Source organism: Grammomys surdaster, unplaced genomic scaffold (assembly GCF_004785775.1).
Source record: "Grammomys surdaster isolate TR1022 unplaced genomic scaffold, NIH_TR_1.0 206, whole genome shotgun sequence".
Classification (NCBI taxonomy): domain Eukaryota; kingdom Metazoa; phylum Chordata; class Mammalia; order Rodentia; family Muridae; genus Grammomys; species Grammomys surdaster.
In genome coordinates this window covers 7898260-7918148 of record NW_021604651.1, presented here as the reverse complement: position 1 = coordinate 7918148, position 19889 = coordinate 7898260, and the positions used below count along the sequence as shown (strand labels likewise).

Genomic DNA, 19889 nt, shown 5'->3' with positions numbered 1-19889 from the left:
GCCCAGGACAGAACAGTGGAAAAGAGAAGAGATTCTGGGTTGAAACCACCAGCTACCAGTCTCCCCCAGTGCTAGAGGACTCAAAAAGAAAAAAGAAAAGAAGAAAGAAAGGCTTTAAAATTGTTCGTCCTTTAAAAAAAATGTATTCTCTTATTTTATGCTCTTTTTTGCTTTTTCTTTACATTCTTCATCAATTTTCCCTTTTTATTCAAAAAAGTGGTAACTTTTTTTATTTCATTACCTGCCTGTCCTTTTATTTCATGTTTATTCTTATTAATTGACTATAATTTCTAACCTTATGTCCTACTCATCGCCACTCTATTACTCTTTTATTTGTATGTACATGCATATGCACACACGTGTACCATGGTGCATGTGTTGAAATCAGAAGACAATTTGTAGCAGTCTGTCCTATGGGCTTGGTGGCAAGTGCCTTTACCTGCTACCCACCTTGCTGGCCTGTGCCATTTTATTTTCTGTTAGTTACTGGTGGAGTAGTCATTGGCTTTAATTGATTTGAATTCTATTTACAAGTTTCATTTTGTTGCCTATTGGTGGTTTGTTTATTCTTGGAGTAGTACTATACACTGAGCTCTTGGAGAGAAGGCTGCCTACTAAGTAAACTGGGAAAGATATTCATCCCAACGGACACATAAGCCACAACTTAAAAACACAAGAAAGGTTAAAAAGCAAGGCAACTGCAGAAATGAAAAATATAATAAAATAAGAAGCACAATGCAACTTATCACAAATAGACTAGATGAGGCAGAGAAAAGAACAGCAGGACAGAGAACAAGGCTGAGGAAATATTGCATCCAGATACCATTAGAAGAGAAAACAAATGAAAAACAATGACCAAGCTTTATCAAAAATTTCAGTAACTCTGGGACATGATGAAGAGACCAAACCCAAGAATCCATAGAATAGAAGTAACTAAGAAATAAGCAAGAACCAGAAACCTATTCAGTGAATTATAGCAGAGAACTCAAATGGAGTAAAAGATCTTGTCTTTGTGTCACATTAAGAGTGGTAATGCTGGGCTGGAGGGATAGTGGAACACTGTACTTTGAACTATCTCACATATGGCTGCAATCACTGCTTTCAACAGAGAAACTATCAATTTTCCTAGTAAGAAAATAACTTTTCAAAAATTATTTAACATTTTTTTCAAGTTTTACAGTAACAGGTCAATTATATTAATAAAAATTGCATTTATTATATTACTACTATCTACACTTACTAACTATATTAAAACTCAACAAAGATTGGCAATTAAATGTTTCTGTTTGCATAGCACTACTACAGATTGAAGCTATGATCAATGAGAACAACTTGTCAGCCTCTCTCATGACTGAACAAGGAGCATCACAGAAAAAGGTCAAGTCCAAGTGGGTACCTTTCATATCTGCCCCACAAGGGCAGAAAATATAATGCAAGATTCTGTCTTTAAAATTTTCAGACTATGCTCATCATGAATTATCCTGCATTTACTGTGATGCTTTAAAATAGTGAACTAAAGCAGTACTTAATTTACTTATTAAAAATTTGAGACTTCACCTCTTAACTTGTGGCCCAGATGTGAAGCCCTCATTTGGCTATCCCTTTGGAATGATGGGAATAGAGGGAGAGAAGACAGAGGAGGCGGTCTAAATAAGTAAAATTTTAATTACTATAACAGTCAGTCACAGTGTCAAAATATACGATAGATGAAGAGTATGGGGCAAGAGGAATGGGAGAGATTGCTCAGCAGTTATGAGTGCTTGCTGCTCAGACTGGAGTTCTGATCTCAGCACCCACAGTAGGTGGCTCTTAAATGCTTATAACTAACTCCAGGGGATCTGATGCTGCCTCCTGGCCTCTGGGTACCTGCATACACAGGTGCACGCAGACACAAACACACACAAATAAAATAAAATGTAACAAAAGGTTCAATATGCATATAATATTTAAGCATACTTAAGAGATCTGATTTCTGTATTTAAAAAATGGCTTCCCTGACATCAAAAGCAGGGAAATCAAATAAATATTAGTTTGATGATTTATTCTCTCTAAGTATGAATGTTAACAACAAAGAATAAAGGGGAGATACTATTGGTATTTTATTTGAGCCTCATAAGTAAACCCAAAGTCCCATAGAAAGACCCTGTTTCTCTCAGGGTTTTTTATTAGCAATGAGAAAACTCAAATTGAATTCAGCCCCTGACTAGACAGATCCAAGCCCCATGTGAATGGCCTAAAACAGAGAAAGATATGTATTACACACACTGTTCTCTTCAATCCTACACATAATATCTTCCACCCACATATTTAACTGATAAGCAAGGAGGGCAGGATGTGTACTGATGACAAAGAACTAGACTCAGCACAATCCAGATACAGGAATTATCAGAGGGACAAATTTTACTTTTGTGCCTGTGCACGTGCATGGATGAAGGTATAGATACATGTATGAGCATGCGTGTGGAGGCCAGAGTTATAACCGTAAAGTATTTTCCTCAAATACTCTCTACCTTAATTTTTGAAACAGGGTCTTTCTTTGGGACCTGGAGTTTACTGGTGAGGCTCAAGTCAAGTTCCAGTGACCTACCTGTCTGCCTCTCTCCGCTAAGATTAGAAGTGTGTGCTACCACAATTGACTCTCTATGTGCTGCTGGTGATTGAACTCTAAACCTCATGCATGCCTGACAAATACTACCAGTTGAGCTATAGTCCAAGTACTTCAGACAGAAAAATACATTAATTTGAGATTATTTATATGCATATTTTGCCTATATATGTGTACATGGACCACATGCATGTGTGGTATTCACAGGGGTCAGAAAAGGGGGCTGCATACCCTGGAACTACAATTATAGATGGTTGTGAGCTGCCAGGTGGGTGCTGGAACCCAAACCCAGGTCGGTCCTCTACAGGAACAAGTAAGCATCTTTAAGTGCTGAGCCATCTCTCTACCCATCCACCCCCTTAAAACTTTTTAAATATTTATAAGTATGGGTGTTTGGCTGATTGTATGTCTGTGTACCATGTACATGCCTAGTACCCATGGAGGGCGGAAGAGGACATCAGAGTCCCTTAAATTGGAGTTACAGATGGTTATACGACAACATACGGCTGCTGGGATTGAACCTCAGTTTTCTCCAAACGCAGCTCTTAAGAAGAGTTGAGACATCTCTCCAACCCAAAAAGTTTAAATTACTACAATTAATTGGTTAAACGCTTTAGCTGAAATAAAAGATCAGCATGCATGAACAGAATGCAAAATAAATTTCAGTAGTGAATCATAAGTGATAATCAGAAAACAGTTCAAACACTAAAGTTTTAAAGCTAAACGTGCATTCACTGATGGGCTTGTCAGTATACTGGCACAACTGAAAACCTAGTTGCATAATTTGGGCCGTCAGGACACAGAGAATATCCAAACTGAAAAACAAAGAAAATAAAAATTAGAAGAATGAATGAGTTGAGTACAGGAAACCAGCACAAGGCTTAAAAGGGCTAATACCAAGTTGCTTTAATAGATATAAAAGCAAAAGCTAGCAGATAAGAGACAGTTGAAAAACATCAATTATCATAAATATAAAAAATAACTGAAGACACCAATAGATCAGCACATAAAATAAGCAAAAGCATCTGCCTAGGCACATCAAATTCTAACAGGTCACAAATGAAGATAAAATCCTGAGGGGAAAGCAAAGAAAAATGTCAAAGTATAAATACAGAAGTGATGATCAGACATCTTGTCAAGAACTTTAAGCAACTGAAGAAAATGATAAAACTCTCCATTTAGAAATCTATATCCAACAAAAATATCTTCCAAAATGAAAATATTTTAAAATAAAAACAGTAACAAAAAGCTGTATAGCATGAGATATAATGAAAGGTCTTTAAATCAAAGAGAAAACCAAAAAGGTTTAGAAAGAAATAAAAAGCATTAACAATAGTAAAATAAAAACATAAAATCAACATGTACACTTTCAATATCTCTAAAAGATTAACCACATGAAGTACAGAATTGCATTGTCTGTCTTTATAAAGAATAAGAATATAAAATAAGAACAATGGGTGGGATACATTTTCACTATCAAGAGCAAAAGAAATCACTGTACATCCCACAGGTATTTAAAAGGACAAAAAGAAACACCACAAGCAACACTATATTCAACATAATTCAGCATCTTAGGTAAAAACACACAGATTCTTCAAAAACCACAACCACTGAAACTCATTCAAGAAGAAACCAATTTGAAAATCCAACATCAAATAAAGACACATGTATGAAACTAAAAACCTTTTAAATCAAAGAACACTATCTATGGTTAAAAAAAATGGTGTTAAAACAAATGTTCAATCTGACTCTGGTCATTCTACTGACTAAGTGACCAAAAACTTAAAGTATTAAAAACAAACCACCACTAAGAAAGCAAAGGGAAGCTCATAACTATTTCTAGATGATCAGGAAGTCCTACCAGACTGTCTAGCAAGTGGTGTTTATATGATGATTCTAGGCTTCTGTTCATACTGAAAACACACACACACACACACACACACACACACACACACACTATTTATTTGTTATATTCTTTGCCAATTTAAACATCCCAAAATATTCGGCCAAGTGGAAGTACTAATTTCTCACTGGTAAATGCCTGAGGTTTTACTGAGATTGGAATTTCAGTCACAAATTTACCATCATTCAACAGTTTAAGCAATAGACAAATCAAAATATGTGATCTCTTTGTCAAAACAAAAACAATTTTACTAAGCAATAGACAAATCAAAATATATGATCTCTTTGTTAAAACAAAAACAATTTTACTTTAAATGAGACTTTTAAAGTCTCAGTTATTTTCATACTACAAACAGCAATAATTGTTACTGACATTCATTTACAATTGAAATTTTTGGAAAATTGTGGCAACAATTCCTTCAAATGAAAAAAATTATGAAGTTATAAAATAAAACAAACTTTACCTTAGACACAGATTCTTGTCCCTTAGTGGGAGCTTCAGTTTTTAATCTTAAAAACAAAATAAGTATTGATTATTTTATATTATACTTACAATTAGAAAATATGAAATAGTTTTTTGGCATGCTTAATTAAAATGTAAATCTAAAGCAATGTACAGTCTATAGTAGAACTGACTGACACTGTAAGTACTGAGAACAAACAACAGGCTGGATGGCTGTGCCAAATGAACGAGTGCCTGTACTTCAGGGCAGGAGCTGGGCTCAGGGGTAGCGTGCCCGCCAAGCAGTGAGTGAGGCCCTCTGGTATAATCCCCAGAACAAGAAAAAGGATATATATTTCCTTCCTGTCTAAGAAAAACAGAATTTAACAAACTGTCTCTTTGCTAAGTTAGTTACAAAATGAAAGAAAAAAAAATTAGTAAAACAACTTCCAAGAAACACTTTAAGAAGGAAAAGCAACCAACAGACCTGTATGTACAATTTACACTACATTTTACTGATCTTAGGGCATAAAACAGATGACTTTGATCTAATGCAAAACTCAAATGTGACAAACCTATTGCAAGATATATACAATAAATTATTCTGAACGCAGCAAAAAAAAAAAAAAAGAAAAGGAAAGAAAAAAAGGAAAAAAAAACTGTGAGAAACCACCTCAGAAAAACCAACCTTCAAAATACATTTTAAAAATTCATGACTGCTAAAAAATTTTGTAATTTTAACAAAGAAATATGGCTTCTCCATATCTTTTTTTTTTAAATCAATGTAATATAAAAGCAAAAATTTTAAAAGGACCTTTGTGTTAGAAACTCTTCAGGACTAAATAATTAAATTTGATTTTAAAAATGCATATGGAGGTAATCTGACCTGAAATACACTATGAAGAGTTAGATAATTTATAATTTTATAAAGACTAAATAGTTATATATAATATATATAAGAATAATATTTAACATAAAGCTATTACAACAAATTTCATGCATAAGAATGAAGGTATCTAGCAGAACTATCAACTATCCTAATGGCCTTTTCCATGGTTAGCCAATGAAACATGGAATATTAGCATACATCCTCCTAAGAATACAATTTAAAAATCAGGGTATATGCAGATGGTTACAGTTAAGTACTAAAGAACGTTTCACATGCAGAAAATTCTGCACTTAATCCATAGCGCTACCACCAAAAAGGAGAGAAAGCTATAATTGTTAATGATTTTTTAGATATTAGCAAAGAAGTATAGAAATTATCTATATTGTACTTATTAAAGGTGTAATAAACTGGATAACTTTTGTTGAACCACCATGCTACAAGTATATTATAATAATTTACAATTAGTTTAAAATTGAAAAACTAAGATTCACAAAAAGAAAACTGAAACACTTAAATTTCTATTTCTTTTGGAAGTTAAGATTTTTTTAATTGCATAATGATATACATATGTAAATTATACAGTGCAACTTCATTGCTTTAATGAAGTACATAGGAAAAATGTAAAAACTATAAGATTATATATAAATAAGAAAAATAAGTTGCTTGAAAAAGTAAAAACTTACATTTATTAAATTTTGAAATAAGATATTTGTCTATTGTAAGACTTTCATTTCTCAGCATTTAAACATCTTAAATCTAGTTTGAAAAACTGCAAAGAGCTGTTGCAACAAGAAAGTATTTAAAAATATTAAGATTTTTCCATTCTCCTCTAATATAGGAAATCCTAGCAAGCACCACTGTCAATCACTTTGACATGTCTACAGGATTTCACCTGGTCATGTGAGTCCTCTTAATACCTCTGCAACACACGGCCGGTAAAGACTCTCACTAGTCTTCATTTTACTAGCTAAGAGTCTAAGAAGTCAGAATACAAGAAGTTATTAAAAATAACTAGCTCTAAGAGGCTTATTATCTCAATCCTGCTTTGTGCATTTACCATACTAGTAGTCTCTTTATAGGACAAAAATGTAATAGTCATTAGGATTCAGAAAAACAACTCTAAAATAAATTAAAAATGTATACTCTGAATTCTATAACTATAAACTTATCAATGAAAAGTATGATTTTTATAACAACAAAGCATATGTCACGATTCATAAACTTAATACACATACTAATATATATCACTCATACTTATGGGAAAGAAAAAGAATTGTTACCTAAGTTAAATATATTAAAGATACTTGCTGAAATAGTTATAATTTGGTATGTAGTCACTTTCCTAAGCTCAAAGTTCTGACCTAATGATCTGCTACTAGCCAATTTCATGGCTCAACTTTGAGTACAGTCTAGTTTTTTTATAGAATGTAATGTACTATTCTAAACAAACATGAAGATTTCACTACAAAGAACATTAGTGTTAATTTCTGGGTTTTGTGAGGTTGGGTACAGAGCTGCTGCCTGGGATCTGCTCTGTGCTCAGGCCCAGACCGGAAGTCTGATTTGAAAATAAGTACTTTTTATTACTATCTCCCCATGGAAACCTGCTGAAATAGATCTCTGATAAATTCTATAGGTTAGTGCTAGAGAGATGCCTCAGTGTTTGAGAGCACTGGCTATTCTTCCAAAGGTCCTGAGTTCAATTCCCAGCAATCATACGGTGGCTCACAACCATCTGTAATGGGATCTGAATCCCTCTTCTGGTGTGTCTGAAGACAGCTCATATACTCATACTCACATACATAAAATGAAAAATTCAAAAACAATTTCTAAAGGCTAATCCCCTTTTCTCAACAGTTTAAATGAAATGCATGGATCATTTATTTTTTCAGATCATGTGCTCAACACAAGGCTACACATGATGTGAACACTGTGGTTCAACTATAGAATGTTCTCCTGAGAGTTATTTCATATTATATACATGCTATGAGGAAGAACCCACAAGAACAAAAATACTCAGGTTTATTTTAAGTGTCCCACATTCTAGTATTACAAATGTAAATTTCAATGTAAGGATTTTTGTTAAACGAGGGCTGTGGATATGGCAATGTGGTATGTGGTAAGGTGCTTCTGCCCAAGCGTGAGGGAACTGAACTCAGATTCCAAGCAGGTTAGAAGCAAAAGAGAAATATACACCTCAGTAGTAACGTAAACCACTTCAGATCACTTCAGACAGGACTAAAAAGGATAGCATCAGACTATAAAAGAACAGTGAAACACAAGAATTTCTTTCTGACCATTTTCTCTGTGATGTGTGAACAGACTGATGCAGACTGGGCTAGATGCCTTAGCATGAGCCACTATGGTCAGGAGACAAGAAAGGGACAGCAGAGTGCACAATGAAACTTGGCTCTTTACGAGGAATAGGAGTTAGCAAAGAAAGGTTAACCCAAAAGAGAAGACAAAAAATATTAAATAAAAATACCATAAAACAAGATAGCAGTGACATGACTGAAACGGTATAGACTCATCTCACAGAAACGTAAGGGCAGAAAGAACATAAATATAAAACGGTAGTCAAAAGACAAACTTGAAGAGATGGCAGACATCACTCACTTCAGGGAAGACCATGATGGTTAAATGGCCATAGGAAACCTAAAAGTTTAGAACACAACAAGTAAATTGGAAACAAAGAGAATTTAAATCTACCAGACAAAGATATATGAGGAGAAAGAAACACAACCCACCATAAAAGTCTGCCTTGACTAGTCAAAACAATGTCAGAGGCATTAACTAAAACAAGAAACTCCGAGGGTATGAATGATTTCTACAGATGATGAATTCAGTTTTGAGCACAGGGAAGAGGCGCCTGCAGAACATCCATGCATCCATGTGTAGGTACCAACCACTCCCTGCATTGTTTCTATGCAGATAACTCAGAATCAACACACAGAATAAGATGCTCCCATTTTTCTTAGTTTTCCAATCAGTTGATAATTAAACTCAGAGATATGCTGGAGTCCAAAGATTTCATTATACAATTGACCTTATCTTACAGAAGAGAGAATCTGACGCCTAAAATTTAAAGCAATAAAGCTAAAGGCACAGAAGCAGGTTAAGCACATGGCCCGCACAGCACACTCCTGCTGTACTGTTTCTTAACAGTCCTTTTCCTGTTAATTAGGCTCTTTTATTACCATGTCAGGAAAAAGGACAATTTCTCTGCCTCAAAGTGTTTTTGACTCTAAAACATGAGTGTGACTGTCAGGTTAATCTTGATAAAGACTAATTCCATGTGCCTCTGCCATGTTTTGCATAGAAATAAATACATGTTAAGGAGCAGAAATACCATTCTAGATACTTCTGTTTTGTTGCCACTTATCAGAAATGATGCCCTACACATGGGGGGTGGGAGGGATAGGTTACTGTCCTCGTGTTATAAATGTGTCACTTATCACTTGCCCTTCTGTTGAAAGAGCAGCTCGGTCTTATCCAGTGCTTGGCTAATCAACCAAGGCAGGAAGAATTACCCCTGGAATCATAGATACAACCAAAGAAACAACAATACTTAGTAGTTTTACTTCTGAAGGCAGATAGTCAAAACTAAAATTGAGACTATTTACTTAACAGTTACATAACCTATGGCAAACTATTTGGCTTACTATATCCCACTTTTCCATAAGCTCAGAACAAGAGCACAGAACAATTCCTGAGAAAGAATAAATGCACACTACTTTTAAAAGAGTACCTGGAGTATATAAAAGTATACTTAATATGATCAATAAATGTTACCAGTTATTATTATTACCATGGAGAAAGTCTGAAATCAATTCTCTGGCTCAGAACTTGAGACTGTACACCACTGGCTACTGTTAGCACCTGATGATCTTCACTTCTCCCATGCTTCCACCACAACTAAAACATGTTAGGCATTAATTTTGATTGATCATCCTTAAGACTAGCCTTGCCGGGCAGTGGTGGTGCATGCCTTTAGTCCCAGCACTTGGGAGGCAGAGGCAGGCAAATTTCTGAGTTCGAGGTCAGCCTGGTCTACAGAGTGAATTCCAGGACAGCCAGGACTACACTGAGAAACCCTGTCTCGAAAAACCAAAAAGACTAGCCTTATTTTCTCTAGTATGACGTGATCTATTTATTCTCAACATGAGGGTTTGATTTGATCATCTAAAGCTAGACCATCACCTTAGCTATCCGGTAGGCTGAGAATGTGGTCAGTGATTGGTCTCTTATTCTAACATGTGCTGGGCTGGAGGCTCAGTGGTAGGGATATGGCTCTAGCACTTGGCTAGGAAAACAGCTGGAGAAATAGCCAGCATGTTCCAAACTCTAGGTTTGACCTCTAGAGCAGAAATATCATTCTAGATTTTTTAAATGACAGATAAAGAACAAACAAAACGTGCAAAAATGTAACAAAAATTAGACCACCAATAGGCACACACACATACACACACACCCCACCTATGGAATTCCATTATTTTTTTTATCACCTATAACAAAGTTCTGTACCAGAAAGCTGAAAGAATGTCCTCATCAGTGGATCTAGCTTTAGATGATCAAATCAAACTCTCATGTTGAGAATGAATAGATCTTTTTTTTTTTTTTTTTTTTTATTTTTGGTTTTTCAAGACAGGGTTTCTCTGTGTAGCCCTGGCTGTCCTGGAACTCACTCTGTAGACCAGGCTAGCCTCGAAATCTTGAACTCAGAAATCTGCCTGCCTCTGCCTCCCAAGTGCTGGGATTCACCACTGCCCGGCTGAATAGATCATTTCATACTAGAGAAAATAAGGCTCGTCTTAGGGAAGATCAATCAAAATCAAAGGAAAAAACTGGTAGATTGCCTAAAATGGATGAACTACAAGGAAGTTAATTTATCTTTCCATGTTACTTGGTTCCTCACTCTTGCCTGCTAATTCCAGGATGTCATAGAAGAAGTCTAAGCCTACAGAAACCATTTTAGCTCCATGCACATTTCATACCTATGACATGAAATTTCTCGCAAAGCCCATATGTAATGCATCTACTTTGATAAGGACACACAGCTTGAGTTCCTGAAGATGTGGTTTGTGATCTTAATGACTGAGATCTAGAAAGATCTCCCAGTATCTCATATCACAATCACCATACAGAGGTTCACAGAAGGATAGAGCCCCAAATGAATGTGTCACAGATCAGCCTAGTTTTCTTTTTACCCCACAGTAATTTAGGGATATGAAATGAATATGACATTTAGACTGTACAATTTGGATTATGACCAGGTTCGGAAATTACCCTCCAACTGAGGTCAGAAATTAATAAGAAATAATGAACTAGTTCCTTACATACTATTTGGCACACCCACAAATCAGTAAGATACACACACACACACACACACACACAAACGTTGCCTCCACCATTAAGTGTTTACTTACTATTTGCACACATGAAAAATGTTTACTGATTTAGTTGACAGTGGTATAAAAAAAGGCATTTCACTTTGGATTCCTTTTGATGTAGTATTATACAAAAATCATATGAAATCAGCTGATTATGTGTCCCTGTGAGGAACACGGTTTCAGTGTAGACTACCTATTTTACTGTTGTAGCCCCTTTTTCTATATTACCTTAGGGACACACACCATACCCTTCAGTAATGTTTACAATTTCAATACCTGGCAGTCTTGTATATAGAAGGTGAGGAACTAGTATCAGTGTCATGAGTATATAGGAAGTTACCTGCATCAGACCATGAAACAGCTACTGAGTACCAATGATAAGCATAAAAGTCAGTACTCAGTGATTGTGAAATCAGATGGAGGAATGCAAGAAAACTCAGTTTTTGATTTTCAATTCTCTTTAGTAGTCCTTAAATTCAAGGGGTTGATAAAGAGTAATAAATATATTTGTACCTATAAATGCATTTTACTCTACAAAATAAAGACAACTTTCAACCGAATTTCCCACAGCCGTGTGACAGTGAGGTCTCTGCTGAGTCGACTTAGTAATCACACTGAGAACTAAGTTAACACTGAAAACTACTTCAAACGCTATTTTATAGGGCACTTTATTCAATGAACTGGACTATCTTTACAAGCTTGAGCTATAGATGATGTATTACCACGGGTTCTTCTGCCATGAAGAAGGTTAAGAGGCTTCCTTCCTTTCTCCTCTTTTGAGAAAGGATCTCACTATGTAGTCCTGGATTGCTAGAGCTCACTAAGTAGACCAAGCCAGCCTCAGACTCACAGACGTCCATCTGTCTGCCTGCCTGTCTGTCTCCTGAGTGCTGGGATTAAAAGGCGTGCGCCACCACATTGGGTGAGAATGATCCTGCTATTCTCAATTTTTCAGCATGGACAAGCATCTCAGAAAATAAAACAAGTTGACTTCAGTTCTGTTTTGTACAGTGAGTCTATATAGGCACAATAGAGAACACAGGATGAGGACACAAAGAAAAGGGGAACAACAGCAATTTCAATATGACCTAAAACTGGAGAAACATGTACTACTTTTCAAGATTACTTCTGCGTTCTACAGAAGAATAAAGATACTGCTAACCAGTACAATTATGTATTCATTAAATTGGGTTGGATAAGCAGCTATTGAATTTTGGAAATGCCTACTTGATGTCAATTAATAAAAAGGTTGTCTTTAAGGAAAAAAATGTCAGCTCAAAAGGACTGATGTCCTAAGCAGAGAGGGTTCTATACTAGTTCTCAATAAGGCAGAGTTATTCCATAGTCTTCAGACAAAGCAGACAGAATCATAATCAATTCTGGTGTTATAAAGCTGCATAATATTTAGTTAAAGCACTGTGATGCCAATTACCCAGTAGTTGAGAAGAATATATTGCAATACTGAATTGTAAGTCAAAACTATAAATAACTACAGTACAGATGGACTGTCACTAAAACTCTCAGCCTTGAGATTCTACAGATATCCAGTTAGCAGGGTCTCCTGTCATCAAGAAATAACAGTAACAGCAGCATAACAGCTGGGGTAGCAGCAGGAGTGGAAGCAGAAACAGCAGCAGCAGAGGTAGCAGTGGCAACTATGCACATTTACTAATTGACTAGGTTCTCCAGTGCCAAATAGTTTAAATGTTAAGGTAAATTATTTGAATTAGTAATGTGACCCACTGATTTCCATACATGGTTTTCACTTGTTTATAGCTGTCCTATAAAGAATCACTATGTTTCATTTAGTGACAAGAAACCCGAGGCTTAGCAAGGGTTAAATTTTACTGAAGCTACAGAGTCTTTAATTAGGATCTATGCCTGTGTCTGTCTACTTTATTTCAGGCATGCATTCCTTTCATAGCACCATCCATCACGGTGATGCAGATTAAGGAGATTTTCAGTGTGGAAGAGTAAGATTGCTAGGATCTCCTATTTCAAAGATACAGAAAGGAGCAGCAAACCTCTCTAGCTAGTCAAATACCAAGCTGGTGAGAGTAAGGCACAGAAGGATCTCAAAATCACAAGTGCATTGAAAGTATGAGATATGTCATAAAGTAGTTAAATACAAGGCAATTTAGTGGCAAATTGTGATAAAATATTTTTGAGATATTGTGAGAAAATATTTATGAATGTTCTACGTTAATTTTAGATATTTCAAAATATAATGTAGTACACTTAAATACGCAAGTTGAATGGTATTTAACACTAGAACACTCTGTATAAAGGTTTAAAAAAGAGAATTAACAGCAATGGTTTTGAAATTATATGGGTGGGCTAGAATGAAAAATGGGTTAAAAATCAGGGAGATTCATTTTCAGTAAATTGTAGACCAACATAAAACCATGGATGTTGACTTAACAACAGTAACAACCATACGGTCATGTTCATACTGTCTCCTGTGTGCTATGTACTTTCAGAGACCATAAGTAATTCCTTTAATTCCCACAATCTCTGTAAACAGGTTCTTCTGTAATTTACATTGTAAGGATGAAGAACTGGGGTAGAGAGGTCAGGTAATGTAACCAGAGCCACTCACATCTAGGAAAAAAGCAGGAACTCCAAACTCTACAATCTACCACAGTGTCTACATTCAACTACTTCATAGAAGCAGTTTAAGGGTCTGAGAAAGCATAATGTGGAGCTGGGTATCAAATCTAGAAGCCACTTAGGGAAGAAGAAGTAGAACTTTATAAAGCAAAAAAAAAAAAAAAAGAAAAAAAGAAAAATTTAAACATATGGTATAAAGTCTAGAAATAATAATAGTCTCAAAAGGATACTAAAGTAACCATGCTCTTGCATAAAAGAATCTTTTGTGCCTACAGAGGCACACAATAAGGTAATAATTGGTTTGCCTCTTTTATGCACTATTTTGATTTTATAAATATAATGAGGATATCATTTTTTCTGTTAAGTGGGAGAACATACAGGTACTTGCTAGTATTTAATTATATACTATACCTTATATGCAATTCAGGAGCATTTTTTAGGAACCTTTTTTTAAAATTTTTTTTTTATTTTTTAGGAATCTTAAACCAACTACTTATATGATTTATTTTTTTAGATCCAACTAAGAAAAATTTATATATTAGGATTTCATATGATTTATTAGATTTTAATAATAAATGATAAATAATAAAAATTAGAGATTAATGTCAAATAAATATTGAAAGGTAGGCCAATATTCTCTAAGACATTCACATACAGAATTAAAAATATCACATTAATGAGTCCCCCCAACCTTTGTCTTTCATTTCTTTCTGAGACAACGTCCCAATATGGTCCCTACATGGCCTTGAATTCATTATATAGGGCCGTGAACTTATTACATAGTTGGCTTGGAACTTAGGGAGATCTACTTGCATTTTTCTTTTGCCTTTTTTGTGGTGGCATATACTCTTAGTCCCAGCACACACAGCTAATTTTAACTTATATTTCCTTCATTTATTTGACTCTAGAAAGATTTTTCCCTCGACCATGTATAAGTTAAACAGTACAGATATGCAGCCAGTTGTCTTTTATTTCTATATAAGAGGGTACCCTTTATTAGACTGCATACAGTGTTAAACTGGTCCAAGTAAAATGGACATTTAGTTTCTCAATGTTCATCAAACATCTCTGTTAGTATTTCTGGGAAGAGTGATATGTCAGATTCTGAATTCAACTCCTCTTAAAAAGAAAATAGACATTTAGGCATAAGGCATAAGCAAGTTAGTACCCAGACTTTATACTTTAACTCCTTTGGGTCTTTACTCAAATGTCATCTCTCTTAGTACAGTCTTTTCTGATAACCAAAAATAAACTGTCACTCCCAACCCTCTAAATCCCACTTCATATTTCCTTTATTCCTTTTTCCCTACTGCATTTTTTTCTAATATTGACCACACTCTAGTATGTTGTTTATTTTACTTTTAATTGTCTGTTTTACCACTCAAGTATAAATTCCATGAGGACAGTAATTCCAAGCTATAAACAGAGCCAGGCATGATGTACATGTTCAATAAATATTTTATGAATGAACAAATGAAGTCCAAGAGATATGATGCTATTCCAAAAATGGTTAAGAATCCAAAGCTATAAAAATTTCAAAAGGGCAATGTATTCAAGTGTACAAACTATACCTTTTATTCAGCTGTAACTCAAAAGCACACAGGCATGATGGCTTTATGTGACCAATATATAAACTAATTTTTAAACTTAATGGTAAAGACAGATTAGACTTACATAACAAGACTAGTTCATTTAAAATAAGATTTTTAATAAATGAATAAAAGGAAGAAAGAAAACAACAAGCAGATAAAGAAGTGATCTTGGTACACATTATAAAAACCAGTTCTGTAAAACAGGTGGCAGTATGCACATATTTCACCAGGACCTACAAAGAGCAAATTCTCTAATTTCAACATGAATAAAGAATGTTAAAAATGGAAACAAACCTTTTTTCCTGGTAAATTTTTAAAAGAAATTATAAAGTGTAGAAAATTATAAAGATCAGCATATCAAGTCCACTAAAAAACAAGCTGTTATTAAGAATTTTAGAAATGCTTTCAGATATAGTACAAAATTGTTCAGAAGCTAAAACTAATGGATTCAATCTCTTTTTTTTTTCTTATTAATTGCAAGGAACACAATAAAACAAGAAGTGGTTATCTGAAAATGGCTTTATCTATGCTCCAAAAGCAGAAAGAAGTTCTAATAATGGGGTGGGTAAATAAATATTTTTAAGATGCAAGAAACATAGGATTAAACTGTAACTTCAGAGTCTGCTGATCTGACTGTTATCATAAAAAGCACTTGTTCACCTCCAAAATCCAAGAAACAGTGCTACAAGAACAGGCCTTTTAGCTGGGCTGAGGAGAACACAAACACACTAAATGGATGGATTCTCAGTAGACATGTCAATCAACCAGACACATACAGCAGTTAAGCAACAATCCTACTTGCAGGATAAAATATAATTTTATAAAAAAACAAAACAAAACCTATTAATTCGAAAATAGTTTCTAAAACAAAGACCTATTACAGTAATAGGTCAAAATAACTGATTTATATTTAATGTAACCAGCAAAAGGGAAACAAGTTTAATATGTAAGTAGAAAGAAGCTAGAATATTATTGGTTACACTGTATATCTAAATATTACTTTTACCCAAAGAAATATTAATGACTCAGTAGAGCTTACATATCAATGAAATGTTACATGAAAACTTGTTTTTAGAATCTCTCAGAAGTCTCACCAGCTTGTTCTATCTTAAATTCATAATTACTTAGATTAACAGTCCTCGAATATAGACAGAGGAAGAGGACATGATGGTCTAAGCAACGCCTCCATCTAAAAGCTATAAACAGGTAGCCCACATGAACTCTTGAGATTCTTGACAAAAATGAAACAAACATTAAAGCTTTAGAAAACAGAAAAACCAGACATCAATAATTCAGAGAACAGAAGATGAAGCTATCAGATTTAAAATTTAAAAATAAAAGAATCTGAGAATTTTATTAAAATTAGAGTTACTATGGGACAATCTATATTGACAGTAAAAATAACTGCAATTTTAGAACATATCAGTGAGAACTGACACAGCCATTATCTCCCAGCAACCAGGGTATCTAGATGTCCTAGACTGCCTTTGTGCTTGAAGAACATTTAAGAGTAGCAGCCAAAATGACTAAATCTTAATTTGGGTATTAAAGCATTGATTTGATGGGCTTTTCTTGTTCACAATTGCCCATAAGCTTAAGAAATAAGAGCCAAAGCTACCAATGGGAGCTATGCTTAATTTGGTGGGCCTTTAGGCTGTTTCTGGTCAGATCAGCCTCAGCCCGAGGGAGGCCAGGTCCCAGTCAGTTCATTCTCATTCCTGGGAAAGAGAGAACAGGTAGCACTTGTGTCCATCGAAGGGGACACTGTCCAGGTACACCCTGGACATGTTTTTGAAATCTCTGGGCTGCTTCTGCATCTGAAAAATAAGAAAAATAGCACAATGACAGACAACGAATGAGGAAAAAAAGACAACCATCTGGCCTAAAACCACACGGCATAAGGTAGAAAGAGAGAAGACAAAAGAAACAAAAAGATAAATAGCTATAATAGTTGGAATATATTACTTTGGAGGCAAGTACAACACAGAAAACACAAATTATTTTAAGCAAAGAAAAGACCACAGTAATAAAAGTTATTTTTAGAGAGACAAACAGAGGTGGGGAAAAAGGTATGTTAAGACATGTGAATCTCGAAAAAAACAAAAAAGACATGTGAATCTGATACAAAGATAAGGCAGACCAGGAAGCCAGACGCATGCGCAAGCTGAGATCAGCACTGGTACCACGGACTTGTGTAACTGCCTATGTGTAAGTAATATCTCAGAACTTTGAATTTAGGAAATTCCAACTTCTCTTGCACCAAGTCATGAGCTCCACAGAACTATTTCAACAAGCAGCTTACAAATAAAAACGAGACCAGTATTTTTCACTTCTACTAAAGGCATACTTAAGAATGCAATCGTGCTAAAATCCACCAAAGAAAAACTCACTTAATAAATATTACACTTACTCAGAAAGACGTTCAGAAGTTGGGATACAAACAGAAACTGAAATCAGAAGAAAAGTTTCATATTTACATAAGCATATGAACAGTGATTAGTGAAATAAAATGACTTAGTAAAGAACCCATATTTTGGCTTTCTAAAAATAATAATAAATACAAAATATCTGAAACAGCAGTTATGTATACATACCTTTCTCTACTAGAACTTGGCACGTATGAGTTTCATGCTGACTTAAGTGTGTAGCCATATTATCTAAGCCAGAAACATCAGTTAGGAAATCACAATTAAGGCACACTAGAGAAATGCCCCTTTAAAAAAAAAAAAAAAAAAGAAAAGAAAGAAAGAATAGGTTTTTATTTTTATGAAACTATACATAGGTTCAATACTATTTTTTCATGTTTTATTTTTTTTGGTGATATAACTTACCACTTTGCTATATAAGTTTGAAAATGGCATAACCATGTCCAAATTATGTACATAAAATATTCATGTTTCAAAGATAAGGGAAGAGCTTAGAGGTATAGCACAACCTAGAATACTCAAAGTCTTCAGCTCATTCCCAGTACTTCCTCCCTGAAAAGTAATAATGTTTTAAGAATATTCACTCCTTGTATCAGTTGAAAAAAACCTAGGAGTCAAACACTGGTCTTGGCTCTGCTATGAGTTTGTACTGATGTAGATAAGCCACAATGTTCCTTGGCCATAAAAAAGTGAGGATATAGCATTCATTCACTTAATATATATTGAATATAAGGCTCTCTTTATATACCATACTGCTAGGTGTTATGAATATAAATGGTGAACAAAAAAAGTATAGTTCACATTCCAATGGAATTTACAATCTAGGCTTTTAGTCAAAGATAAAAATCAGAACAATGTAAAGGCTCCGAAGATGGATCCCATGACAACCACTATCAAGTACACGCTATGTGTTAAGGTTCTCATCACAACTGGAGCTATCTTCACTAAATGCTGAATTACATAAAATAGCTAATAAGATGCTGGAATATACACGGCCAGAATATCTCAACAAGGCAGCATCATTAACAAGTCTCCCTGCCTGTCTCCAGGCGATAAACTACTCTTTCCCAAAGCTTGAATGCAGCAGTTCTTAAATGAAATATGGATAATTACAAATTTTAGAATTATAACCAAATTTCTTGATTTTGAAAGTATGGAGGTTTCAAATGTTACACTTGGGACTTTAAATAGGGAAAGTTCATATGCTGAAGAAAAAGTAAAGAAAACTCAGGGCCAGAGAAAGCAAGATGTCAGTACGTCAAACTAAAGAAGACTAAAGTTGGTTCCACACGATTTTGTTTCTCTTATTAGTTCTGGCTGAAATTCTCTGAGGGGACTGTAGGATTCTTTAGAATCTCTTTAATAAATTATTTTGCTTAGAGTAAAAAATGATCATGCAATGTGAGCATTGTCAGTTTAACAACAAAATACGCATGTCTTAAGTTCATCACAGCATGTTCTATAAATATGGGAAATTAGCCTGGCATGGTGGTGCAAGCCTTTAATTCCAGCCCTCAAGAGACAGAGGCAGGTGGATTTGCATTCAAGGTCAGTGTGGTCTTCAGAGCAAGTTCTAAGACAGCCATCACTACATAGAAAACCCTGTCTTGGAAAACAAACAAACAAAAATTTAAAGTAAAAAAAATGTGAAACTAGGGGCAGGAGAGATAGCTCAGCAAAAGTACTGGTTACTCTTCTGGAGGATCTAGATTCAACACCTAACTCCCATAATGGAGGCTCACAACCTTCTATAAAACCAGTTTCAAAGGAGCAGACATGATCTTCCTTATCTGCTAGCATCAGGCATGAAACATGGTACATATATGACATAAAAGAGGGTAAAACATCCGTATACATAATAAAGTATTAATTTTTTTTGGATGTAAAAATAGGTTATCTCATACTATCTCCCCGAAACTCTAACATACTGTGTATTTCTATCTACAGGCCGTAATAGTAAAACAAACTAAAAGTTCCCAAATTAGTTTCCTCTTGGCTAGTCTTTTTTAAGTTCATTTTACTTGATTCTGAGG

General features: G+C 34.8%; 1 protein-coding gene across 2 annotated transcripts in view; it reads right to left on the bottom strand.

The window, feature by feature from the left end:
• Znf280d (zinc finger protein 280D) overlaps positions 1 to 19889 on the bottom strand; it is a 45929-nt gene that overhangs the window by 7764 nt on the left and 18276 nt on the right. Inside the window, exons 9-11 of one of the 2 annotated variants that reach the window (XM_028771343.1) lie at positions 18025 to 18143; positions 17841 to 17877; positions 4972 to 5017 (exon numbers count right to left, since the gene is read on the bottom strand). In XM_028771343.1, coding sequence (XP_028627176.1) covers positions 4972 to 5017; positions 17841 to 17877; positions 18025 to 18143 — 202 coding nt within the window. The remainder of the gene's footprint in view (positions 1 to 4971; positions 5018 to 17840; positions 17878 to 18024; positions 18144 to 19889) is intronic. The other variant, XM_028771344.1, reaches the window with a different exon arrangement.